The 27424-nt window shown below is 38.9% G+C and overlaps 1 protein-coding gene across 2 annotated transcripts in view; it reads left to right on the plus strand.

Annotated features, from left to right (window-relative positions):
- PTCH1 (patched 1) overlaps positions 1-27424 on the plus strand; it is an 86320-nt gene that overhangs the window by 42984 nt on the left and 15912 nt on the right. For both annotated transcript variants that reach the window (XM_048850972.2, XM_048850971.2), the window contains exons 8-18: positions 457-604; positions 1469-1600; positions 1898-2053; positions 2671-2769; positions 3990-4115; positions 11714-11832; positions 14302-14701; positions 15225-15534; positions 21034-21176; positions 23910-24093; positions 25671-25951. In XM_048850972.2, coding sequence (XP_048706929.2) covers positions 457-604; positions 1469-1600; positions 1898-2053; positions 2671-2769; positions 3990-4115; positions 11714-11832; positions 14302-14701; positions 15225-15534; positions 21034-21176; positions 23910-24093; positions 25671-25951 — 2098 coding nt within the window. The remainder of the gene's footprint in view (positions 1-456; positions 605-1468; positions 1601-1897; positions 2054-2670; positions 2770-3989; positions 4116-11713; positions 11833-14301; positions 14702-15224; positions 15535-21033; positions 21177-23909; positions 24094-25670; positions 25952-27424) is intronic.

Raw genomic sequence — 27424 nt, forward strand, 5'->3', positions numbered from 1 at the left:
GCATTTCTCCCCAAGGAAAGCAAAAACCCAATGCTCCTGGATGAAGAATTATTGACAACTTGCTACATTATTCCTCACTATTCCTCCACCCTCCCTAGTTCATATATTAGAAATTAGATAGTAAATTGACTATTAATTTAATTTTTGTCTTTGTCCAAAAACAGATTTGTAAGGTTACATCCTTTAGGCCTGAAACTGATTCTATTGAAGTTCATGGCAAAGCTTCCATTGTCTTAAGTGGAATCAGAATCTGTCCCTAAATACTGTATATATCAATACATCTGTACCAGTAACTAAAAAGAATAATTACTCTGGTTCAATTTTAATGTGCCTTATAAAAGAAAAACATTCTTGCAAGTTGCTCTAAAGCTCTCATTCAAGACTTTATGCAATAACATCACTTCCTGAAAATGTTTGTTTTATACCTTTTCCTCCTTTTCTCTCTCCCTGTTACAGTGCTCAGGCTTTACAGACCATGTTTCAGTTAATGACTCCTAAGCAAATGTACGAACACTTCAAGGGGTATGAGTATGTTTCACACATCAACTGGAATGAAGACAAGGCAGCCGCAATTCTGGAAGCCTGGCAGAGGATGTATGTTGAGGTAAAATACAAAGTCACCTGGAAATCATCCTTTGAAATATTATATATTATAGTAGTCCAATAAGGAAGATGCTTAATGTGTGGGTGTGTCCTGGTTTTAAAGTAATAATGTACTCACTGCAACAGGATATTTAAAAATACTGCTTTTCTTTCTTCTTTTTAATATAACAACTTTTTTGCTGTTCACATATGAGTAGCACTAAGAAAAGATACCCTTTATTTTTTGTTCCTGTTATTGAGAACATTTTTCTGATTTGCTGAGACGGAAAATGAACTGAAGATGTAAGTGCTAGACTGAATTTAGAAGCACTTGGTCAGTGTGATTACTGGAGAAAGGTGTCTGGAAAACATTAGCTAGCCATAGAATCTGCTCACAGCTGCAGTCCCATTGGTGAGGTCATGTGACATTATCTGGCCTTTGTTTCCCAGGCATTGACCTCTGCCGAGCTGCTTGTGACCTCCCTAAAGTGGCCGGCCAATGAAGAAAGAGAAGAGTGCCCTTAAGAATTTGTTGTTTTGGATTAGAGGCAAAACTGATATAACAAGTCAATTGTAAAGTTAGAGAGAAAAGGAGGAGAGCAGAAAAGCCTTCTTAAATTTCAATATTGAAAATTTTTCTGAATGAACTGTGATTGCAACTGTCTTCCCAGCAAAACACACATTCTAATTTGATCATCAGTAACTTGCAATGAATAAGTACCAAATGAATTAGTGATTTCAAGTAAGATCAACAAAATTTCCTCTGAAGGGTGTACATTTTAATGTTAATGATTAAGACAAAAGTTGGCTTCAGATGTATAGTGCAGAATGCTCATAATGTATCCCCTTTGCTTTGTAATGCTTATTGTTAAATATCTGTTCACAGGTTGTTCATCAAAGTGTTGCACAAAACTCTACTCAGAAGGTGCTTTCCTTTACTACAACTACTCTGGATGACATCCTAAAATCATTTTCTGACGTCAGTGTTATCAGAGTTGCTAGCGGCTACTTATTAATGGTAAAATAAATGTAATCTTGTTTATTTAATTATTTCTGGTATTCTAACTGCTTTTAACATACATGTGCATTATTGGCTCCAGCCTATGATATATACAATTTTCATAATGCCTAGGATGAAACTGTCAGTTTGCAATTTGTGCGTCTTTGACTTATGAGTATCACCTCTTATGTATGTACTCTTTTAAAAATGTATTTTGTATGCAAGCTTTTGGTTGGGGGGGGGAGGAAACATTAGAATATGACACATTCTAATGTTTTGCTTTTTTTTTTTCCCCCCCAATTGTTCTGCTTTCAGCTTGCCTATGCCTGTTTAACCATGCTGCGGTGGGATTGTGCCAAGTCCCAGGGTGCCGTGGGGCTGGCAGGAGTCTTGTTGGTTGCACTCTCAGTGGCTGCAGGATTGGGCCTGTGCTCATTGATTGGAATTTCCTTTAATGCTGCCACAACTCAGGTATTAAGGAGCTATTTAGTCTGCTGTTCGATTACAACTGCTCTGTTAATAAACAAACCCATCAGAATCAGTTTTTGAAAAAATTAAATAAAAATGCTGAGCTAAGATTTTAGTTCTGTACTTGTGCCTGTTTCCTCCAGCAGCTCACATTTCATCTGTCCCACTGTGAGAAATTGCAAAAATAGTGCTCCTGATGGGTGTTAAAGAGAGAGGCCCCAATCCTGCAACTTATTTTATGCAGGCAGACCCCTGTGCACTGATTTCTGCAGGGGTGCAGAATAGGGGACCAGACATTTTGCTCATACATCTGAAAGTATCAGGTTGCCTAAGTTGTAACAAAATACACTTGGGATCTAATCTGGTATTCCTTGTCTACCCAAATCTCTCATTGACTTCAGTGGGAGTTCTGCATACAGAAGGAATGCAGCATCAGTCCCTTGGCACTATTTCAGAAAGAACGTTACTAGCCTTAGTTTATCCTTTAGTTTTTTGTTCCTGCCCATAGATTCCTGTTTAAAGTGTGCTGGGAAATACTGTTTAATTAGCCACTTAAAATCTGGCTACATGATAGGTCATAAGTGCGATATAACAGCTTCCTTGGTTTTTTTTTTCCACAGGTTTTGCCTTTTCTTGCTCTTGGAGTTGGAGTAGATGATGTTTTCCTTTTGGCACATGCATTTAGTGAAACGGGGCAGAATAAGAGAATTCCATTTGAGGTAATGATAAAATGGGGAGTTGGGGCAAATAAAGGAAAAGCTTCAGAGACACAGAATGTGACTAGGTTTAATGGTCTTTTTTTAGGGGTGAGGGGAGAAAACTGCTTAGATTATTTTAGCTTAGAAGTTTAATATTTAAATATGATGCAAGAGATAATTTAGGAAGCAATCCTCCCTGTTCTGCACACCCATCACTCCAAGTAAACATATGTTTTGGAGATGAAAGGAATACAGCATTGTGACCTTCAAATGCTAAAATATTTTTGCATCGATTGTTTAAAGGGTTAAGGCACAAAGGAGCAAGAGGGAGTGGGTTTGAAACACAAACACCCATTTTAATTGTTACATAGGAAAAAAAATTGAGGTGAGGTTTTTTTGGTTCGTTTTGAATTATGCATGTTCCACAGTTCCTCTTTATTTATAAACGAGTGATCATTGAAAATACCATATAATCATTAACATATGAGCATTGTGAAATCCAAATCCTCTCATTTTTACAGAATTCTCCCTCCAAACCGGGGGTTTGTTTTCAGTTTGGAGTTTTGTATCAGAATTACAAATCTGTGTAAAAAAGCAATATGTATTTGCTTATTTTTTATTTTATACAAACTGTGTCTTCCACATGTTCTTTTGTCATCTGTCTTAGCACACAAGCACCACAGACTCCTTTACCTGTAGCCACCCTGTGCTTTTAAACCAACAGCAAACAGCCCTGTAGGTTGGCAAACAATCCTTTCTCAATTTTTTTTTAACAAAATACGAAGCTTTGTGTGGTCCCGGGTTTATTGCTACATGCTTCCCAAGACATGTAGGTACATAGTTTAGCCAGGAGTTTAATGCATGCTTATTTTGTCTGAAAAATATTTAAAACAAAAGTGGCTGAATTGGTACAAACATAACTTCGTTAATAAAAGAAATATTTGATATCTGATCTCAGCATCACTTTTTCTTTGAATTTTGAAGCCATGCTAAGCCTTCTTTTCCCCCTAAAGAATTGTTAGTGCTTTATGTGGTGCCTGCTATATTGTCAGATTAGGTTAAGTGGGTGCTTTTATTTCAGTATGGGCTTGTTATAAATTGACATTGTCATCATGTTACATCCACAGCGTGATCTCTCCCTGCTACCTCACAGCTCCATTTGCAGGCTCTAACCCTTAAACACCCAATGCTGTATACTCTTTAATTCATTGGACTCTTAAGATATGTCATATGTTTTTCAGGATAGAACAGGTGAATGTTTGAAGCGAACAGGAGCAAGCGTCGCCCTTACATCTATCAGCAATGTTACTGCCTTCTTTATGGCTGCCTTAATTCCTATTCCTGCTTTACGGGCATTTTCACTCCAAGTAAGTTGATATCATGTTTTGCTGGCTTTTATGATTGTGCTTGTATCATGGTAGGGCCAGGATAATAACTCTCAGTGATAGTATCATGGTCAATACCTGGTACTTCTCCATTCCACTGCATTGACTTCTGGTCCCTAGTCTACCACTCACATAGAAGGAGGTGACAACACCCATTCTTTCCACCCTAACTCTGCTCCTCCCAGTTATTGCACATGCGTCCTGACCCTCTGGTGTCCTGCAGGAGAGTGAAAGAGCACCCTCACCCATCCATACGGTGTTCCAGCACAAAAAGAGAAAAGTAGAAAACTAAGCGGGATTTAACACACACACACATACACCTCCACGGCTAAAAGCAGCAGGCTATACACTAGCCTACAAAACCAGATTGCTGAGTGGGAGTATAATTCCTTGTGCAAGGACAGCAACAAGGAGCGTTGCTACCACATTAACTATTACCACAGCAATAGGTACTTCCCTTATTCCCAATGTCTTTTTAATAGAGTATTGGAACAAGGCATATTGATAATTTCATGTGCCCAACTACTCTGAGAGAATGTGTGAATGTTATGAATGGAAGGCGCTCTCTCTGTCTCTTCTGTTTATGTTTGTGATAAAATGTTTTCAGAGAGATGAAATATTGAGAGATACTAAAGGAAGCGCCTCTTAAAAGCTAAAGGGCTCTTTGAAGAGAGCTCTGGGAGGTTCTCCTCTGACACTGCTCTAACACATAGGCAATTTATAGCACTGTCTGATCTTAATACAGAGCAGAGAAACTGTACTTTTTCAATAGTCATTTTTCTTCTATCGTAGTCTGGCTCTCTAATCGTTTTTCATTCTGCTTGACCCTTGACCTACCCAGCGGAAGTGAGGGCTGCAATTTTTCTTAATACCTGTGGCAATTATTGCAGTTTTCAGAGGCTCAGGCATGTCTGCATTAAGCTGTGAAACAATAAGCAGTTCCTGATTACAGCTGCATGAAGACCACTGAACATTAATAATTTGTTTACTATTTTTCTTCTCAGTAGGCATTTTGATAATGAATAATAGAGAATGTACAGGAAAACACAGGCATCATTGTTTTGCATTGTGTGTCTTCAAATGATATCTAAAATTAGGGATGCAAGTCTTCAGCAGTGACTCATTTGTTGTGGGATGGGGGAAGGGAGCAGGGTGGTAATACAGGTAATCCTGAAAGACACTTTCATCTCTTATGGGGGATATTGATAAAGGAATTACTTAATATCTTATGGCAAAGATCAACTGTTGTAGACTTTGTTCAGGATTCACGCCTATTCATATACACAATGATTAACATAGATTTCAGCACTCACTGTTAGAGCCTATACAATGTGTTAAAAGTAACCTTTTTCTTTTTAAACACTCTCTTGGAATGAAATAATTTATTATGATCTCTTCTACTCCATGGCCCAACTCCAAGGATCCAGCACCTAGGCCAACTAGTAGAAAGGGCTTTGGATATCTCCACTGGGAGTCCTTGGGAACTTGTGTTTCCCGTTCCTTTCATATACTACACAGTGGCTGCTGAATGGCTCCGTGGAGGCTACCTCAGCCCAATATATTGATCACAGGAAGAAGAATTGGAGGATCCACACAGAGAGAGATTCCATGGCCCCACTCACTCAACTCTTGTGTTTTGGGGGCCTTCACAGATGTGGACTCCATGCTGTTAAGGGGCGCTCAAGCCCTGGGGAGTCTGCCTCAAATATACACCAATTCCACTGCCAGTGGGACAGCCACAGAGAGAGCAGCTGTATTACTCCATGTGTGCATATATATATATAATATTAAACTTTTTCTCTCTTCTGTTTGACAGATACATTATGTGACCTACAGTTTTGCTGTCAGTTCAATCAGTAGTTCACAGTAGCAGGCACATGTTGTCAGATGTACCATGCTTTCAAAAAACAGATGTCTGATGCTCCAATTGAGGTTTTAGCACATCCAAGTGTGTCCAGTATGGTTTTCATGTTCAAATTAGACTGATAAACATCAGAATTAAGGTCTCTTATAAAGTAGCAGTTATCTTAGAATCTTTCTGTAGGAACTTCTACTTAATCCTTCCAGTATCTAAAACAGTACTTAACTTGCCCAGTCTTTTCATGTATGTTGCTATAACCTCTCTCTGCTCATATGTAGTAGCAGATTTTATACATGTGACAGATGGAATAATGTGCAAAGTATGCACCCTATGACCTGCACTGAGGATCTGCTGGTAACTGAACAATTTGTGGACACAAATGAAAAATATAAAAATGAAGCATTTTCTTGTTAGAAATGGGGGCATCTATTACTTGTTCTTTATTGCTTCACCAGGTGTAATCAAAATCAGGTGATGCATTTAATCACAGCATTCAGAATCAGTCAGCCATGTAAGATTCTAGTGGGTGGTCTGTTTTTACATGTGGATTTCTTTATTTGCATTTTTCTTCCTCCTTCTCCCTCTCATTCATGTTTGTTTAAATAAGAACTCCTTGCTGACTTTGACATTTTCCTAGCGGAGCTTAGAAAGCATTGAAATACAGCAGTTTTCTTTTCATAGATGCTGATTTCTGTTAATCTAGATAGCAAACTTTTAGCAGATGGGCTTAAAAAGAGGGTTGCTTTTGACCTTATTTCTTTCTTCATTCACCTTCCTCAAGACATTGCAAGATAGTTGTCAAAGCTTCCATGGCTTTTGAGGCCCAGGATCTGTAAAATAATCCAGCTGCTGAGGGAGAATAAATGGTTTCCTGACTAGCGCCTATAAATGGGAACACAACTTTCAGCCTAGCATATCAACACTTTCTTCTTTCTGAACTTCTGCTATGGAAGTTAATGTAGCTCATCCATACTTCTGAATTGTTCAGTTACTTTAAGAAATTCAAAGGCCACAAAATAGGGGGCTGTTGTCTCAAGAGTTGGCTAATGTTTTCCTTTTTTAAATTCAAATTTATTCTATAACTTTTACAGATCTTACATAATGTATTAGCCTTTATAGAATATAAAGAAATGAAAATCACCAATCTTAAAGTGAGCTTCTACAACATATTATCTGAGGGGGTTTGTTTTGCTTTACTGCTTTTACTATGTGATTTTTGTTTGTTTGTTTTTTGTTGCTTTCATAAATTGCTTAACTCAGGGGCATAGAATTTGAGATGCTGAATGCTTTATGAGCAACCCCCAACTCACATTGATTCACCTCCTACAGGGCTGTCAAGATTGGGTCCTAAATTTGAAGATCTGTATAATATTCTTAAAATTAGTGTAGGTGATCAAAGAAATCTGTGAATTGTTTTGACCAAATCTGCTGTAAGAACATCTTCAAAAACAGCTCTTTGTTTTATTGCTAAGTGGGGGAGGAGGTGGAAGAATATAACAAATGAATCAAATTCTGCCGTAACTATGCAACCCTATTGAATTCATGGGACAAATACAGCCCTGGCAGAAGAGGGCACAACTCCATGAAAATCAATAGAACTTAGCCCCCTTACACCAGGGCTGAATTTGGTCTTGTATATGTAGTGGGGTTACTTGGATGTTCTAATAATCAAGCATAGAATTTAGCCCAATAAATTGTTGCTACAAAAATTTTCCTCAATGCAAGAATGATGAAATTTTTCCTAAATATTAAAGTAGGTTGCCATGTGTGGGATTTTTTTCATAATACACAACATACTATGTAGCTGAAAGAGATACCCATGCTTTATTGAGAGAGAGAATGTAAGTTGTTAAATACATTCATTATCTTACTCTGTGGAGTAACACTGAAAAGGCTTTCCCCCTCTTCTTTTCCAGCTCCTTAAACTTTCTCTGCTCCTGTCATGAGGATTTAAGGAGCAAAAGTAAAGCTGGGGTGGGAGGGGAGGGAGAGAATCCAAGTCATGTATGCTATCAGAAGGGAGTTGCAGATAGGCAGCAATAAGGTGGAAGTCTTTGTGAGAGGCCTCCTCATCTGCTCATCACCTCTGGCTGTGCAGCACACCCACTCTCCTTGGGTGGTCTGCCAGGAATGGCAAAGACTAGCACATACCTTGGGCAGGGCCCCAACCTACCAGCCTTGCTAGCTTCTCCCTCAGTGACTCCAGCACAGACTTCCACTCTCTTATTTCAGTTAACAGATGCAGCAGCAGCCACCAGATTTTAAAGCAGCAGATTACTAAAATGTTTAAGTTTGGTTCAGCGAAAGCAGCTAAATTCTTGGAGTGTGTTTGATGCTCACCCTTTAGAGAGCCCCTTCATCCCACACCCCCCAACGAGGCCTCACCTACTTCTCTCTCTAGGACTAATCCCAGAACTTTTGTTGACTTTTCAAGAGGGAAGCATGAGGCTCTTCCCACTCCCAGCTCCTTCTGCTGGGTCTTGTGGCTGCTGATTTCAGATTCCCTGTAGACTGGGGCTATATTCCCACACTACAGACTTAGAGTTAAGGTGCAGTTCCTATTGATATAATCACTACAAATCAAGGAAATTGTCAGTGAAGGCCCAAGTTGTTCACATGCCTCAATACCCAAACATCACTCAACCCAGACACCAAACCTCCATAACAAACAGTAGCACTGAGAGGAGCCTTTGAGGTCCTGATACATCGGCACATAGAAACTCTGCTCTTCCTCAGTCTCCCCTCCTCTCACTGCAGAACTCACCTTCTAACCCTGATTCTCATCCTACTCAAGCCCCCTTCCCACAAGTCTCCTGATGTTTTTTTTTTTTGCTTCCCTGGGTCTTTTTGCTTCCCTGGGTCCCCAGAGGCAGGGATATATGTTAGGAGCTGATCTGGGGATTCAGGGAGATAGGCTGTATCAGTTCCGTTGGCTTCTCTTTGGTGAGATGATGAGTTAAGATTGATAAGGAGAACAACTCTTGATGTATTTCATTTTAAAAATTAAAAACTATCCTATACCTAAGATGTCATTCTGTCTGTGTGAGTGGGTGAGTAAGTCTGGAGTTTGTAAGGACTGAGATCCTTCAGCTAGAGGAGTCCATAAAACTATGAGACTGAAGGAAATTTCACAAAAGGATTGTTTTAAAAATGTTTTGTTGTTTTTTTTGGCAAAGTCAGTATATCTGTGACCAAAATTGCATTATGGAGAATTCAGTAGTCCTAGGAAGAGTAGTTATGTTTAATGTGGAGACTAAATTTACCCACTAGAATATGAAGTACAAATCCCAGTGCAATTTTAACTATAGAGCCCAAAAGCAGCTGGGACCCAAGGGTTGTTGGTACCCACAATGGAATCCAGTAAGGTAAGGGCTGTGTCTGGAAGTGTTGGGGAGGGTGGTGTCTATGAAGCTGGGGGTCCAGATAGAAGGTTTTTTTGGTGCTGGAAAAATTAGGGACTGTATTGGGAAATTGGGAGCAAGGCTTGACTGATCTACCAAAATCTCAAAAAGTTTGGAGGAAGGTTGACAGAGGCTCTTACTTTAACTGAACTAATTACTCATGCTTTATAGATACTTCAACTATGATTGACTTAGCAGAATAATAATAATTTAAAAAAAAACTTCTGCAAAGTAGGCTCAGTAAATACCTCCCCTGCTAAAGCAGCAGCTTGTTTTCCTGACAGATTCAATCCATTCTAGAAAGGATCAAAAGGAAATCACTTAATTTTGCAGTCCTGGCTATGACCTTACATACCTTTGTGTGTGGGTATTTATAAATCATGGAATGGTCCTCGGATCTTTTCCCTGAAAGATTCAAGTGTTGGTTAAATGCTAACTAGCCTTTTTAATGCTAAAGAAACTCTATCAATAGTAACATCTCCAGTCAGATCAGTGGTATGAAAATCTTCCTTTAAGCATCTTAATATAAAAAGGAGCAGAAGCATAAACTGCTTTAAAGTACAGTATATTTACAATTTTAGGATTAATATAACCAGAAAATGTTTACACTAGTGGTTCTGTCATTCTCAGAAAGTTGTAATAATAATTTGTGTTTCACAACTTCAGGGTACTGTGCAAGCACTAACTACTCCTCCTAACACCATTGGGAGGTTTATTACTCTGGTTTTGCAGAGGAGGCACAGAAAAAGTCAAAATTACAGTGTCCAAGGCCAGATGCTACGGGCTACATTTTCAAAACTGGATATTAATTTTGGATGCCACAGATTCTGGGTTACCAGTTTTGAGACACATGGAGTGTGATTTTCAGACGTGCTGAGCACCTGAAACACCCTTTGACTTCTTTTGGAGTAGTAAATCCTCACCCTTCTGAAAATCATCAGGCCAAAGGTGTAGCAATTTGGGCACTCAAAACCCGAGAAATTCAGTTAGTGACCGTTTTTGAAAATTTGGGCCAGAATTGCATATAACTCAGAAGTTACATGGGGGGAAGGCAGACAAGAACATGTCATCTCTTTATGCCATTTCCTTAGATTGAGCCATACACACTGAGCCACGGTAGAGTAACATGCTTCGTATATGTCATTGGTAACTTAGATCATACCCAAAGAGTTAAATGTAGTTTTTTGTTGATTTTTGTTTTTTTTCCCAAAATAATTTTGAACATTTTGCTCATTTGAATTTGAAATGCTATTCTTCCATCCCCGCCCCCAGACCTTCCATTATTCATGGTATCTTTTGTGGTCATTCATGGTATTTAATATGTGTTTTAGAGAATGATTTTGGATGTGTATTTTAATTTACTCTTTACCCTCTAATCGGGTGAAGGAATCCCATTGTTCGTGTCACTTATCATTTCATGATTGTAGATTGTCAGCTCTGTGGGGCAGGGTCCAACTTTTTGTTCTGTGTTGGACAGCACCTAATACAATTGGATTCTGGTCCATGGCAGATCTCCTGAACAGTACTACAGAACAAATAAATAACAATAATATGTGCTGCACCCTCTGTGTTTATATACCATGCATAGGGGAACAGTTGAGATTTGAATTTAATTTTCACTTTAAAGTTAATATTTAATATCCTTGTTCCATTTTAAATAGTTATTTTAATAAAGTTGGCTCATTAATCAAACTCTATTAAACTTGAGTGGGGGAGTTCTATAAATAATCCTGAAATATTACTCTGGTTTTTATAGCTAGAATTTAGCTAATTACATCAAATGTGTAGTACATTACTACATATAGCATTTTAATTAAAGTTTAAAGTTTCATTAAAGCTCATTAGAGCTTTTTCCATTATTGATTTAACACTATTCTGTAATGTTATAGTGGTAGCTAAATGACTTCATAATCTTCACATTGATAGCTACAGTTTTAACCCAAGGGTGTTTTTTTTTTCTTTCTGCATTATTAAAACTGCAATAATACAAATTCTCTCACAAAAATATAATTTATTGTATTTATTTTTTTCAGTTTTAAAAATATGTCCATCACCATGTCTTGGTGGACATACATAAGAACAATATAAAATTTAATATTACAAACTTTAATTAAATACAGTTGACTCACCACAATGAAATAGGAATATAAAAATACCTCTTGCAGTCCCCCAGGCTAAAGTCTGAATGTACTCATGAGCTGACTTGACAAATGGATAGACATGCTGGAATTGAAAGGAGTTTGTAAGCTTTTTAAAGCCTGTGTCCTAAAAGCATGAAGCTTAGTGATGACATCTCTTTACCTCCGCTTGGTTTCTAGGCTGCTGTTGTTGTGGTATTCAACTTTGCCATGGTTCTGCTAATTTTTCCTGCTATTCTAAGCATGGACCTTTACCGTCGGGAGGACAGGAGATTGGATATATTCTGCTGCTTTACAAGGTGAGGCTGTCTGGGAGGGTTACTTTGTATCAAACAATCTCCTTGGGATGAATACTTGGGGCTCTGACAGCAGCCCTTCTGTGTGAATAGTTCCCATTGCAGAGAGCAGGAGTTCTGCATGCTTCAGGACTGCAGGATCAAGCCCATAGTAGCATGTTGTCAGCATGGTTTTATTGCTAACGGGTGAAGCATGTTTGCTATCTTGGTTGTCTGCCTGAGTAGATGTAAAACAATAAACAGTGCTCTCTCTGTACCGTATAAACTGTACCACACACACTCATTTTACTCTTTGGAGCATAACTTTCCAGAAGTTTGTAGCGGATCCATGCTTTGAGAATATCCACAAGTGTTTAGTTCACTGTTTTTATGATTTTTGTAGGGTCCCAAAGAAGGGGGCCTACAAAAGGAGGAAGAAGAGTTAATTCCACTTCGGGTGTTTCGGGGACAGGCCAAAATGTGAGGGCCCCCATCACTTGTACTTAAAGTTATCGTCAGCTCTATATAATTATTACTGTTATACATGGAAACCTTTCAACATTACAGAAAAAAAATCTTCCAAAAGTTTAGCATTGGGAAATGACTTAAGGGTCCCGCTCTTTGTAGGGCTGGGAGAGGTGCTAAGAGGACCATGCCAGAGCAGCACAGATTTGGACAGAATTAGGCCTGGTCTACACATAAAACTTAGGGTGACATAGCTATGGCGCTCATGGGTGTGCCAAATCCATATCCCTGAGCACCACAGCTGAGCTGACCTAAAACCCTGCGGTAGGCTTGGCAGGGTCAACGGAAGCATTCTTCCTACCATCAGCCTAGCTTCTATCACTCAGGGAGGTGGAGTGAATCCCTTCTATTGCTGCAGTGAGGGTTAACACTATGAGATGACAGAGGCACAGCAGCAGCACCATAGTTATGCTGCTGTAACTCTCATAGTGTAAACAAGGCCTCAGTGATGGGGCTGCAGCACCAGCTCCACCATCCAGGAAATGGGTTCGGCATGAACTCTGTCCCCCTCCCTACCCCACATGCACTGAGCCAGCTTTGTGGCAAATGCTTATGAAGCAGAACCCATGGCAAGGCTAGAGTCACTGTCAGGGGCGCTGGAACTTGGGGGGTTCTTGCAGTACATCAGCACCCCTGGCTTGAAGTAATAATAGCAACTGAATGCACGACCTCCATCATTTTCAAGGTATACAGTTTTGTTCAATGGCTTTCAGTGCCCCTGGTCACTGGGGGAGCTAATCTGAAGCACTGACTACAGTTCCGCACCCGTTGCAGTAGGTTTGTGCTCAGAGGAGAAGGCACCTTGCATCCTCTCCCCTTTGCACACCCTAAGGACCAGACACAATTTAACCTTTTTATAAAAGGGAGAACATGCCATGTCATCTCTAGCTTTGTTTTCAAGGTACAGGGAGTGGTTGAAGCAAGGGACTGTGAACCAAGAGCTTAGGTTCTATTCCTGGCTTTGCCATAGATTCAGTATTTAATGTTGGGGAAGTTTTCACTAACTTTGGGTCCTCCATTTTTGAGTTTGATTTTCAGAGATTGCAAGCATCCACAGTTGCTATTTACTACCCCGTCTGAGTGGCACAAAACATAGATCAGAATCTGGGCCTATGCAATTTTGCTTTGTTTTGGCAGGCAGCATTCTGAAAATCTTTTTTTGTAGCATTTATGTAACTTCAATGAAAAGTTTCTGATACTGTTGTTCTATTATCAATGCTTCATACTATGTTTATTTTCTCTCCACACTTAAAGAAAAAAAAGTCTGTTTTTGATTATGTGAGGTCCATCTTTGTCCTTGTAAACTAGATAGCTGCCAAGTGTTGTATAGGATACTCTAAAACTGAGTGCTTGAAGAGAATATTTTGTCTTATGTTGCCCTTCCGTCCTAGAAGTTAATCTTCACTTATGCTTACTTCATTTTTTTACAACATGCAGTCAGCATATGGCAAGTATTTTCAAACTGTCCCCAATGACAAGGCCCAAATGTTTAACAGCTGATTGATTTGAAATTATAACCTTGAATAGTTCTAAAAAGAGAACTCAGTTCATTGTGTATTTACATTCTACTCTTCTGAATAGTTTAATCTTTACTATGGTTACAGCAGATGCAAACCCAAATCCATGTCGGTATATGCAAATTGTGGAACTACATGCCTAGCTACCTGATTTGCATGTGTAATTAACTGGCTTGTGTGAACAAATGCTAGTTTCTTCACACAAACGTTGGTATCTTGTTTTTGTTTTATGTAGGCACAAGAGATACACATGTATTTATGTAGGCACCTTCTTTTCACCCATGTTTAGCAAAATGTTTCCTTAAAGTGCAAAATAAAACCTTCATAAAAATTATATATAACTAAAGTGTAAAAAACTATTAGTTGTACATGGATAAAGACTACCCTGTCTAGTCTGATTAAAATGAAAATGTATATGAGTGTAAATGGATGTTTGTCTCTTCTCTTTCAGTCCATGTACTAGCAGAGTGATTCAGATTGAGCCTCAAGCATATGCAGATAATGATAACACTCGCTACAGCCCTCCACCACCCTACAGCAGTCACAGTTTTGCACACGAAACTCAGATTACAATGCAGTCTACAGTGCAGCTGCGCACAGAATATGACCCTCATACCCAGGTGTACTACACCACAGCAGAGCCTCGCTCAGAAGTATCTGTGCAGCCGGTCACAGTGACACAGGATAACCTCAGCTGCCAGAGCCCAGAAAGCACAAGCTCAACAAGGGATTTGCTTTCTCCGTTTTCAGACTCGAACATGCATTGTCTTGAGCCACCCTGTACTAAATGGACACTCTCATCTTTTGCCGAAAAGCATTACGCTCCATTCCTGCTAAAACCAAAAGCCAAGGTAACCTGCAAAATGCACATCCATGTCACAAAAATACATATTCCTCCCTTGCCAAGAGGAAAGGACTTTTGTACTTTGGAGCAATATGAGTTACCTCATTAGAGCTTGGTAAATTACACTGCCAACAGGCAGAGATTCCTTTTAGAATATTTATTCTTAAATGAACTCTAAAATCTTAGCACTAATTTCAGACTTGAAGACTTTCAGTTTACTAATGTGTCGAGTGACAGTATTTTTATTACAGAAATTTTGAGTAAAGGGAGACGCTGACATCTGTAATATAAGTTTGTAAACAGTGAAAATAAGTTAAAAGTAGATTTCTAACTTTTGTTCCCTTTAAAATGTATAGAGCATGGTCCAACTCCCATTGACTATAGTAGGAATTAGAAGGGGTGCATCATGTGTAGGGGTTAAAAGCATGATACTAAAAAAGTAAATTTCAAAGTAATTCCTCTAATGTGCCCAAAGCAGCATGTTTTCTTTAGAAACGTAGGACGTACTGCATTTCCATTTTCTATTGCAGGTTGTGGTTATTTTCCTTTTCCTGGGTTTACTTGGTGTCAGTCTTTATGGTACTACCCGGGTGAGAGATGGACTGGATCTCACAGACATTGTACCACGGGAAACCCGAGAATATGACTTTATTGCTGCACAATTCAAGTACTTCTCCTTCTACAACATGTATATAGTGACACAGAAAGCAGACTACCCCAACATCCAGCACTTACTTTATGACCTTCACAAAAGTTTCAGCAATGTGACATACGTTTTGATGGAGGAAAATAAGCAGCTTCCCAAAATGTGGTTGCACTACTTTCGAGACTGGTTGCAAGGTAAGAAAATTGCTGAATGGCTAATAGAGGGGTTTGATATCTTTTTGTGCCTGTGTCTTTAACACAGACCTAATTTCAAGTACATGAGCCATCCTGTTGGCTTCAGTTGGGACTATTCACATGCTTAAAGTTAAGCATGTTACTTAAGTGCTTTGTTGGATCAGGGGCCAAGCGCGCAGTATTATTATAGTAATTCATTCTGAAACCATTTATTCTTTAGTACTGAAAACAAACAGTAACATTTCAGAAAATTGAACATTTCTTAGTTTTGGGTCATCAAATTCTGCCTAGAAATGCATCTCTCCCTCTCCCATCTTTATGTTGGAAGGACTTTTAGGAAGTATTAGTCAATTGAAAAACTAAATTATGCTAACCTATGGAGACAGTCTAAATTTTTCCATAACTGTTTACAGGCTCCTAATGTAGCCAGTAATTCCTAGGAAACACGTGCGTAAAAGTGCCAATATTTTTGTTGGGTTTTTTTTTTTTTTACTTCTGTGGATATGTTGGGCAGCATGATGAATATGTTGGGTGGCCTGCAGTCCAAAAATGATCAAGCTCCCTGTTGTATTTAATATATAGGGAGGCTGAGAGGAGCTTTAGTTTTGTTTTGTTTTTTAAGTTTGGGATTCCTTCATCAGTCTTCTGTTACATTCATTTATTGAAAGTTTTGCTTGGAATACTTTGCTCAGAAGCGCATTTAGTTGCAGGAGAAGAAACGGCAATAGTTTTTAACCTGCTTTTCCAAATACACTTATTATATGCTGGTATTCAACTGAGATTTGTTTCTGCTACGGTTTTTTTACATAAAGCAATTTGTAGGAAACAACAGAAAGAAATACAGGCAGTTGTGGGGTGTCCCCTTTTTTGCATGTTTCGCAATGATACAGACATGCAGATAATTTCCTGTACACAGAATAAAGAGATGTGGCATGAGTAGTTAGCTTGAGGGGAGGGTGTTTATTGTAGAAATTATTTCTGTGTCTTCAAGTTTGTGCTGATGCTCAGCGTGCAGCGCTAGTGGTAAGTTTGGAATGAGGGCAAGATTGCTGCTGGCAGTGTTGTGTGGTAAACGCTAGGTCTGAAGAACAGCTGTGTGTAACTCGAAAGTTTGTCTCTTTCACCAAGAGGAGTTGGTCCAATAAAAGATATTACCTAACCCAGCTTGTTTTTCAGTAACACAGTAAGGTAATCAGTCACCATACCCATTACAGGTACCTGATTCTTTCAGAGACAAATCTGTCTCTCCACATTTATTTACACCAGAACACCACACACTCCATATCCCAGTGCTTAAAGATTCCACTATATGCTTATTGTGAATCTGACATCTATATGACAAATGAATCTTACGGTAATCACAGCTGCATCCCACAGGGACTCAGAGTTTATCGAAGACTGCACACCAGCACCAATAACTGCTCTGGTTCCATGTTCAAGAGTGGTTTTGTTTTGCTCCATTTTTTCACTCTGCTGCTGGGAGGATAATACTGAGCAAGGGATTTGACCCAAGCCACACCTCCTTTTTGCAAAGCCACTACCTCTACAGCTCACCCCAAAACTGAGCAAGCCCTGCATACCACATTATCCATCCTTCCCTTGCGCCCTTGCAATCATATGGTAGCTCTTTATAGGCGGTGGATGTATGTGTAACTCACACACTTTTGAGATAATAAATGTAACTTGCATGACACATTTAACCAAAAAACAAAACAAAAAAACGCTAGGGTGAAATAAGCAGGTTCCCCAAACCTGTGATTTGGCAAAAACCTCAACCCTGATGAACTCTTGTTCTTTTTGTGTCATAAATGTGACTATCATTTGACATTTAGAAGGAAGAACTGTACAACTAATATAAAACAACTATATTGTGTAGATTAAAATAGAAGGAGAAAAACATTAAGGAGTGTAGGCAAAGGAGAGGAGATGTTTTAAGATTATGGAGTGTTGATGAAGGAGAGGGATCTCCTTCTCTATACTAGAGAAAGTTCTCACACTTGTAGTAATGCAATTATGTGAAGGAGCAGATAGTAATAATAATAATACCTAATTCTTATATTGTGCTAGCTAAATCCAAGACTAAGTGAATGGAATGGAAAGGAAGTAAAAAGCGAGCAAAGGCCAGTGAAGCTGGCTGGAACAGGTCTGTTCAGCTTTTTAAAAACAAGGAAGAGGGACAGTTTTAAACTGGATCCTGGAATGAATGGAGAGCTGGTGGAACTGTATGAGAATGAAGTGATTGGATGTTAGAGAACATGATATGATGATCTTTCTAATGGCAAACTAAGGTCATTTCAGGTGCTTGAACTCCAGCGATAATTCCCATAGACTTGACTAGGAAGTCAATGCACAGATTGCAGGCTGAATATGGCCCTCAGGCACTTACATTTTTGCATGGTGGATGTGGTAGGTAACAATAGTATGTGAACAGCAGCATTTTTTATCAAAGTATTATTCTTGGCGCTAGCCATACAAGACTCCCACTGATTTATTTTCAGTGGAGTTATATGGCTTCCGTCTTCCACAAAATCTTTTAAAATGTTGTCTTGCTCCTTGATTTTCAATAATGCAAGCATTTTCTCTTTTACCTGAAAATATCAAGGAAAGAATTAACGTTTTAATAATTTCATTTAGAACTGGAAATGTGAACTTTGTGTATATAAGTAACTGGATGTAAATGAGGTAATTTATATTCCCTGATTGACTTATAATTACACTTGTTTTCCAAAGGGTAATCATACCCTGTGCTTCACAGTGCCTGCTATTTGCATGGGTCAGGAAGGAATTCATTCCCTCATCCCCAACATCTCATGTACAGTATGGCAAAATTGGCCAGATGCACTTTGGAGGGAGGGGGTTCACCTTCCTCATGTGAAACATCAAGCATAGGTCACTGCTTCATGCGACAAATTTTATGTTCCTATGTTCCTGCATATGCCATTTTAAAAAATTCCTTCATTTGTATAGCTTTGCCAAAGAAAGGCACCACTATGTTGCTTTATCTTTCCGTTCCAAAAGATTTTGCTGATCACAATTATTTTTAAAACATACTTGTTTTTTGGTTGTACTTGTAATGTGTAGCTTAAATGTTGGTGTGACCTGCCCATACTGAAGACATTTTCCTTTGAATTCAAAACTTTTATTTATTTAAAAGTGTTGTGGTATTTTTGGTGGTCTGTAAGTTGAAGCGATTTTGAAATCATTAAGAAGTTATACACTCCTAAAGGGGATTTCTTAGATACTCTTTCTGACATCTCTAGATCTCAGCAATGTACCAGTTCAATAATAAGAAACTGGTGCTGGTACTCATGCCTATTCCAGTAACAGCATAAAGGGAATAAGCCATCTAAGTCATAAAATATTCAAAATGGATTTGGAGTTTGTGGCAAAGATCCTTTTTTTTTTTCTAAGTATAAAAGGAGGCAAAAAAGACTAGATTTTCACGCAAGTTAGTTATGTAAAATTTATGCACAGTTGTATACTGAATTTGCAAGCACAAGTTAAGTAATTTTGAATGCATTTGGCTAATTCTGATTATTTGTGTATCTAGTTGTCCCCTTTGTATGAAGTGTATATTAGTCTGAAAACTCTGGCCCCAAATATTGTCTGTTTAGTATAGCATCTTATGCTCACTTTACCAAGGAAAGTCATGTTTATCGTAACTTACGAGTCGTCTTTTCTTTGGTGGTCTCTCCTCCTCTCCCATGTTCTTCTTGAATAGCTCTCCTTTAACTCCCAATGTGCTCTTTTACATTATTATTCTGATAACACAACTGGTGCTTATAACCATTTCACAGAAGGTTTTAATGGAAAAACCAGGAAGGAGAGATTTGTATTTTTCCACTTCCTAAGTTATGTCTTGCCCACTCCGAGTGCCCAACAAGCAGAGCTTTCATATTGCATGCTTTGGAGTCACTTAGATGATGTTAGAGTCTCTGGTGTTAAATATTCTGGGCAAGGGGCTGGAGTACTGTCTGAGCTGGGTTTAGAAGGTTTGCTTTATTATTTTGTTCTGAACCTGTTGGCTTTAGTGAGGGAAGGGGGGAGTATGATTATGGAGGTCTGCAAGGGAGGCAACTTTCCAGGGGAGGGGTAAGCATTTGTAAAGGTGAATGAGCACTCAGGCCCTAAGGCTGTGTGTCATTTAGGTCATGTTTTCTCTTCCAACACTCTTATCTCTTTACAGCTGTAGCTAACCTATCAGTTCTGTAATGATGGTTTTGATTACAGCCTCTCAGGGCAGCTGTGAGGTGGGTCGGTGCTTTTCCTTCCCTTCCCAGGACATGCGGTTTGTCATCTGTTCTCAAAGAGCCTCCTTGCACTGGCCTGTGGCTTCCTGTTCTAAATCTGATCCAAATTTGTGCTGTGAGCTATTCCCCCACCCTACCCTGAAAGGGTGGCAAAGAGGAAAATAACAGTTGAGAGTGAATAGGTGTTGGCTGTGATCTTTACACATGCTGGCAGCAGATCCCACGACTTGTATTAGCTACACAAGTTGAACAGATGGAACAAATTGACAAAACCATGTTCACTCATGCTGTGCTCAAGAAGCAGCTGAGTTGTTGTTTGAAGTTGAAAGTTTGAGTGTGGTTTTATTTTCCCCCTTGCAGTGGAATTTCTGGTTCTATCATAGAACCTATTGCTTTAGCGGTCTGCAGTAGCACAAGACAGTTAATGAAAGAGCTAATGTGCTTGGCCAGCATCTCATGAAGGGTGGGGGGGGGGGAGGAGGGAGGGACGGCAGGAGCAGTATGGGGAATGTTTCTTTTTAGATAACGGATTAAATTCCTCCCTGATTTAACTCCATGGTAGTCAATGGAGTTTCTGTTTTGGCCCCATTCAGCGTAGGGTGAGATTTCAGTAATGTATGGGGGCAGGGGGTTGCAAAGCGTGGAGATACACATTTTTAAAAAATATTAGCATTGCACAACTGTAGTTTATTAATAAAGACCTCTGTGAATCCTCTTCTTTTGGTTTACAAACTGAGTGCTCGGACCTAACTCCTAGCCCTGTGAATGGGACAATGTTTAGCTATGCCACCAGGAGAAGGAATTGTGACTGGAAGTCATAATGCCTTCCCAGCTCCCCACTCACTCCTGGGGGTAGTGGGTTACTACAGCTCTTTTCTGAGTGCAGGTTACTTACCCACTCTCATGAGCTCAGCTCTGCTGGCCAGCTCCAAAAGCCAAGGCTCCTCCTTCTTGCCACCCCCTTCACGGAGGGGGAGGGATCGTAGCAGACTCTGTCTAGCTTGTACTCTGTGCATCTGCACTCCAGCCACAATACGGGGAGAGTCCTAACACAGCCACGCAGTGAGCATGAGGCTGGGGGTGGGTTTACGTCTCCTGCAGCTTCATTAGGGAGGCTACAGGCTGGCCCAAAATAGGTATATATGTAAAAAGAGAAATTACTTTTGTTTCTCCCAACTGTAATTTGTTTAAAGAGTGGTTTCTTACTCTGCATGTTTAATCTTTCCACCCCTTTTCCAACGCACTGTAGGTCTTCAAGATGCATTTGACAGCGACTGGGAAACTGGGAAAATCACATACAGCAGTTACAAAAATGGATCTGATGATGCTGTCCTGGCCTACAAACTTCTGGTGCAAACAGGCAACCGCGATAAACCCATCGACATCAGCCAGGTACTGTCCCATATGTCACTGTGACCATACCTGTTTATGTGGAAATGCACAAACTAGTGGGAGGTGTAGAAGAAATGGGGATTACTTAGTTGTTTTTTCCGGTATCTGTTGAGTTTAAAAAGCCGATCCTGCAGTTCTCACACACATGATTAGCAAAAAGAAAAGGAGTACTTGTGGCACCTTAGAGACTAACCAATTTATTTGAGCATGAGCTTTCGTGAGCTACAGCTCACTTCATCTGCTATAGCTCACGAAAGCTCATGCTCAAATAAATTGGTTAGTCTCTAAGGTGCCACAAGTACTCCTTTTCTTTTTGCGAATACAGACTAACACGGCTGTTCCTCTGAAACACATGATTAGCATTGCTTGCTTCAGTTGGATTACTCATGGGAGTAATGCTGCAGGATTGAGGCTGCATTCTGTAATATTCAAAAGCAATCATCACAAATGTCTATCTTTATGAAATACTAGGTGGTGCATACTTAATATTTTTTGAGTCCAGTTCTGCTCTTAAATGCATGAGCTCAGTTCCCATTGAACACAATAGGAGTTGCATCCTTGTATATGAAGGCAGGCTTGAGCTTTACATGGCCTGATTCTTCTCCAATTTTACATCAGTTTGAACGCCATTGACTTTGGTGTAAATCAGGTGCAACTCCACTCAAGTATGTGAAGAACCAGTAATATAAGGTCATCCTCTGTCTATTTTGTTTTTTCACTGATGAATAGAAATCTTAAAATATAGATACCCAACTACTCAATTTGCTCCCAACAATTTGAATGGAAAGGCACATTTTTAAGAGATATTTTTTAGGAGGGGTGGGTGAAAGGGTATTGGAGCCATCATATACTATAGTGAGGGCTGCCAGCCCTCCAGGATTGTCCTTGAATCTCCAGGAATTAAAGAGTAATCTTTAATTAAAGATTATGTCATGTGATAAAACCTCCAAGAATACATCCAACCAAAATTGGCAACCCCAACTATACTACTCCTGCACTATCATGAGTTAAGGGCACATCGACATTTGAGCTGGGAAGTGTGATTCCCTGCTCTCATAGACATACCCACGCTAGCTGTACTCAAGCCAGCATGCTAAAAATAGAAGGTAGCATGGACAGGAGCCTGGGCTAGTCACCCAAGTATGTACCACTCTGACTCCCTGGGTACATACTTAGGCGGCTAGCCCAAGCTGCTGTCTGTACTACCTCGGATACACTACTATTTTTAGTGCACTAGCTTGAGCAGAGATAGCATGAGTACGTCTATGTGAGCTGGGAATTACAGCTCATTAAGCAACCTGAACACAGAGCTCCTTTTTATATAGTACATAATAGCATACAGTTGTATTTGAAGATTTTTATTATGATCCCATTTGGAAGACAAAGCCTGGTGTTTTTGATTGTTTATATTAAAATTATACTTTTAAAGGGCAGTTCAGAAAAAAATACAGTAGTAGCCTAGGTTCTCTTCTCTCAGAACTATAGCTGACTTTCTGTGTTTTCAGGCAGAAAATAGTCACTCTAATGATCTTCCCGGCAGCTCTGTTTATTGTCTTCCTTTTTTTGTTGGCATTAAAGGTGACAGATTTACGGAGTACATTGTTCAAAGTTACTATGGTGTATAAAACACAGTGCTTTACAGCAGCATGCTGTCAAGTTGAACAGGAGTTTGAGTTAGGAATTAAGCAAAAGAAGGGAGTTGAAGAGGAAACTTAAGTGAGATGCCCAAGTAGTTTTGTTCGGTAGTATGTACCAGGTACATCACGGAACAAATGTGATTGGACCATAGCTTCTGATATAATTTCCTGTGCCTGGGAGGGAGAAAAGTGTCGTGCACCCACAGGGGCTGTGAGCTGTACTGTGCAATTCCAAAGACAGCTTGAAGACATATCGTTGTTGCATATCCTGTGGATTAATTGAATCCAGATCTTTGGAATCCAGCTTTTTTTTTTTTTAAACTGCTGTCACTGTTGTTTTTCATTTCATTAAAAAGACCTGAAACTGGAGTCAGTCCAGAATTTAAAATAAACTAAACAAAACAAAAAAATCATAATGTTTTTCATCCAAGACATCCTCTGGCTGGATAGTATTTGGCTACAAAACCCTGGAAATACACCACTGCTGTTTACCCCACAAAAACATTTGCCAACAATGACCCAAGCTACACAGTGCACTCGTCTACTTTCTTGGCGCTTGGCATTTTCTGAATACATAGGTCATAGGAGGCAAGTGTTAGCAAAATTTATACAGATGTTGTTTTATTTTTATAGCTCTCCTCCATTTACTGGGTGGCATTTCCTTCAGTGTTAACAACAGAGGTTAACTGCACACAGACGTTTATAGGGACTCTTGCCAGATTTTTTTTTCCCCCTCCTTTAAATATGTTTCTCCAACTTGGTCATTTTTCCCCCTTGGCTGTAGACAGTCTCTTAGAATTCAGATTTAATTGGTTCAGTCTATTCTGGAACCATCTGCTGGTTTAATGTTTATAATAAATATTATATGCTTTTCACAAAATAAAACAAAACACTTTTCTAAAGTTCAATACAGATATTTAGATATTTGCTCACTCTCAAACAATAGTCTGTTTAGTCACTTAATGTGAAGTCACACACACAAAAAATGATTCTGTATGTGTGTTGCATATTCCAGTTTTTTTGTTTAAAGCTTTGCAGCAAAAGCTCTGAAAGCAAAACTCCTTTCTGAAAGGCTTCTAATCTTTCCATTTTGCAGTTGACTAAACAGCGTCTGGTGGATGCAGATGGAATCATTAACCCAAATGCTTTCTACATCTACCTGACAGCCTGGGTTAGCAATGACCCCGTGGCCTACTCTGCCTCTCAAGCCAACATCCGGCCTCACAGTCCAGAATGGGTCCATGACAAAGCAGACTATATGCCAGAAACAAGGCTGAGAAGTAAGTAACATTTAATCTTAATGTCTTATAGTTTATATAAGTGCCTCACCCCTTCCTTAAAGGCCCAGTAACTCTCTAGTTACTTGACACTGTACAGGTCTCAGAAGCATAAACGGAACAATATATTGTGTTACTTTAAAATCTCAGGAGACAGATGCAGTTGTGTAATATAGTATAATGTGGTACCACTGCAGGACTTTGTCATGTTGAATAATTAGTTGTATAATAGTTTATATCTAAGCTCTAAAACTTGCATTAGACATTTCTTCTTAACACTGCTTGTTAATTTTGTATGCAAGGGAAACCTTCAGAGTGCATAACATTCTGCCTTTGCCATTCCAGAGTTTCATCATTGAAAATGATATCATGTTTATCCTAAATTTGTCACCCTAGTGTGGAAGAAATTTTTTGCAAGTTAGGTCATTCATCTAAGCCACCCATACCTGTATTGCGCTAGAGCTGTTTGGGTAGGGGAGAAGTCAGTGTAAGAGAGTGTCATCCTTCCTTTCCACCTGCCCCCATTCACCTTTTTACATTATGAATGGTAATCCCAAATTGATTTTCTTAGCTTTTACACTGGATTTATTGGGTGGATTGCTAGTTGGTAACTGAGGGGTGGAAGGGGAAGGAGAGGATTGATTCTCTTGGAAATGTGATTGGATAACAAGCAAGTTGTGCTTCACTGTATCCAAACCCTAGAGCTTTGTGGCAGTCAGCCAAGTCTTGTCTTAATGAAAATTTATAGTTGAGATTATAATAGGGCAAATCATGTTTAGCAAGTCAACTGAATGACCCTGCAGGGTCTGGAACACACAGCGGCAGTAACTAAATGCTTGTTGTGGAAGGCTCTTTTTTTCTTTTGGTATTACAGTAGACTTAGCATTACATTCAAAAAGAAGCATGGAAAATTTAAGTTTGTCAGATCATTAAAGGATAAAATGTTATGTATTTCCTCAATAAGCCCCTACTGTTAGGGGTTTTTTACTTTTTTTTTTTTTAATGGATAGTGGCTTTTAAAATAAACAGCTGAAATATTACAAAATAAAAAGGCCTGATTCACCACTGCATAAATCTAGTTTAGAAGCAGTTTAATTCCACTGATTTTAGATAAATATATGTTGACTTCACAGGAGTTACACCAGCATAAAACTGGAGTAACACAGTTTTATTTGAAACTCATCTTCTTTCAAACAAAATATAGGGAGAAGTATTTGAGAAGGTTGCTCTTTTATTTATTTTACGTTACATACAGTGTACTGTGGACAGACAATAAAGTGATATGTGCCACAGTAATTCTAATATAATATTAGATACCCATTTACATTAAATAATATCATCAAGCTGGTCTTGAGTATGATGTACAGTGTAATCATTGAATTACACTGCAAGGTGTGAAATATAGTCACCTGTTTTAAAGTTGCCACAGAAGTTCTGGAGTTTCAACAAAGTAATTAATTTGTGACTCATATTTAACACTTTTCCATAGAAAACAAAGTGCTTTAATCATATTTATTTCTCTGCATATTGTTTTTTCTTCCTTTACAATCCGTATTTAAAAATTATCATCTTTCTCCTAGTTCCAGCAGCTGAGCCCATTGAATATGCTCAGTTTCCTTTCTACCTCAATGGATTGCGTGAAACTGCTGACTTTGTGGAAGCTATTGAAAAAGTGAGAGCTATCTGTAACAACTACACCAGTCTTGGGGTCCCCAGCTACCCAAATGGATACCCATTTCTTTTTTGGGAACAGTACATTGGGCTTCGTCACTGGCTTCTCTTGTCTATTAGCGTGGTTCTGGCTTGCACATTTCTGGTGTGTGCCCTCTTTCTCCTGAACCCCTGGACGGCTGGGATCATTGTAAGTTTATTATAAGGGTCTTTGTTAAAGGCAAATTCCTTTCAGCCTAGCTCTTGCTGCAGTCAGAAAGGTTTTGTTTATGTCTGGGCCTCTGGTGGAGTATGTATATTGCATCATTTATGATATATTTATTCAACTTGAGGCGGTAGGGTTCATGGTAAAGGTATAACCCTTAATAACCTTAATCTTTTGACCACACTCTAGTAGCTTTAAAGTTTTTTTTATAAACATAACTAAACGTTTGTCCCTGCTCAGATACTCATGAACATGAGAAATGAAGCACGGAGGAAAATTGGAATTTTTAAGTAGCTATTAAAAAATTCTACGTTCCTCACACCCTCAAGTTTGTTTGTTTTTAAATCAAACAAAATTATTTTTCATGGCGGTTTCTTATTTCTACATCTTGCCCATAAACACTAAATTGCTGTACTAACTTCTGGATGTGAATCTTAGAAGGATAAGAAGGGTGTATGGCTAGGTGAACAGTTGTGCAATACACACTGAGAAAGGAGTGTATGTCTTTAAGGAGAAAGAGCAGTAAAATTATAAATGATACAGAATACTCCTTCATGAATTCCTTGCAATAAACATTCATGTTAAATTGAATGATGATGTTCCTGTGTTTAAATTCCATAAACTATTGTATAGCTTATAAAATGCCAGAAGTAGAAAAGCACAGAGCAGTCACTAGTTTTTGTACTGTACATTTGTGCAACAGGTATGTTAAAAGGTAAATGTTTAGTCTAGAATATTTTTCATAGCACTCAATCAAACAATTTATGTTATCATTCGTGATTCATTAGCTTATAAAATCATTTATTGTAGCACTTACATTTTTTCTTCGAAAAGGGGGTTTATTTTAAAGAGTCCGCCATCTCTTTTAAAAATGTGTATTTTTGGCTCCAGAAACTTTTACGTCTACTCCACAGATTTCCCCCCACCTCTCTCCATTTTTTTTACAAGATAGATGAAAGAAAATAAAAGCTTTCCCTTAGATTTAACTGTTTGCTTTGTCCAGGCCAATCACCCCCAAGTTTCTTCAAAGCTAAGAGACACTCTGTAACCTGACACTCATCAGCTGATTATGGCATTCACTTTCTTCCGGACTTTAAACCTGCCCTTGAGTCATCTTCACTTACTCCATGAATTCTGGAGAAAGAACCCAAACCAGCTGTTTAAAAGATGCTTTTCTACTTTTAGGGCTCTTCCTTTAATTTTTGAGAATATTGTTGGGGAAATGGGTTAAAAAGCAGAAAAGTTATATTCTGATGGATGGGGATAGGGAGGAATAATAAATTATGTTTTAGATAGTATTGACAAGAGGTAACCAATAGAAAATTGATGGTTGCTGTGCCCACTGGATCCTGGGGGAATAATTTTAAACTGACTCATTTCAGGTAATTGCAATTGAATTCAATGAAATAAGGAAAAATAGCTTGCCTTTGGAAGGTGAGAGAAAGAGTGCTGTGAGGG

Source organism: Caretta caretta, chromosome 5 (assembly GCF_965140235.1).
Source record: "Caretta caretta isolate rCarCar2 chromosome 5, rCarCar1.hap1, whole genome shotgun sequence".
Lineage (NCBI taxonomy): Eukaryota > Metazoa > Chordata > Testudines > Cheloniidae > Caretta > Caretta caretta.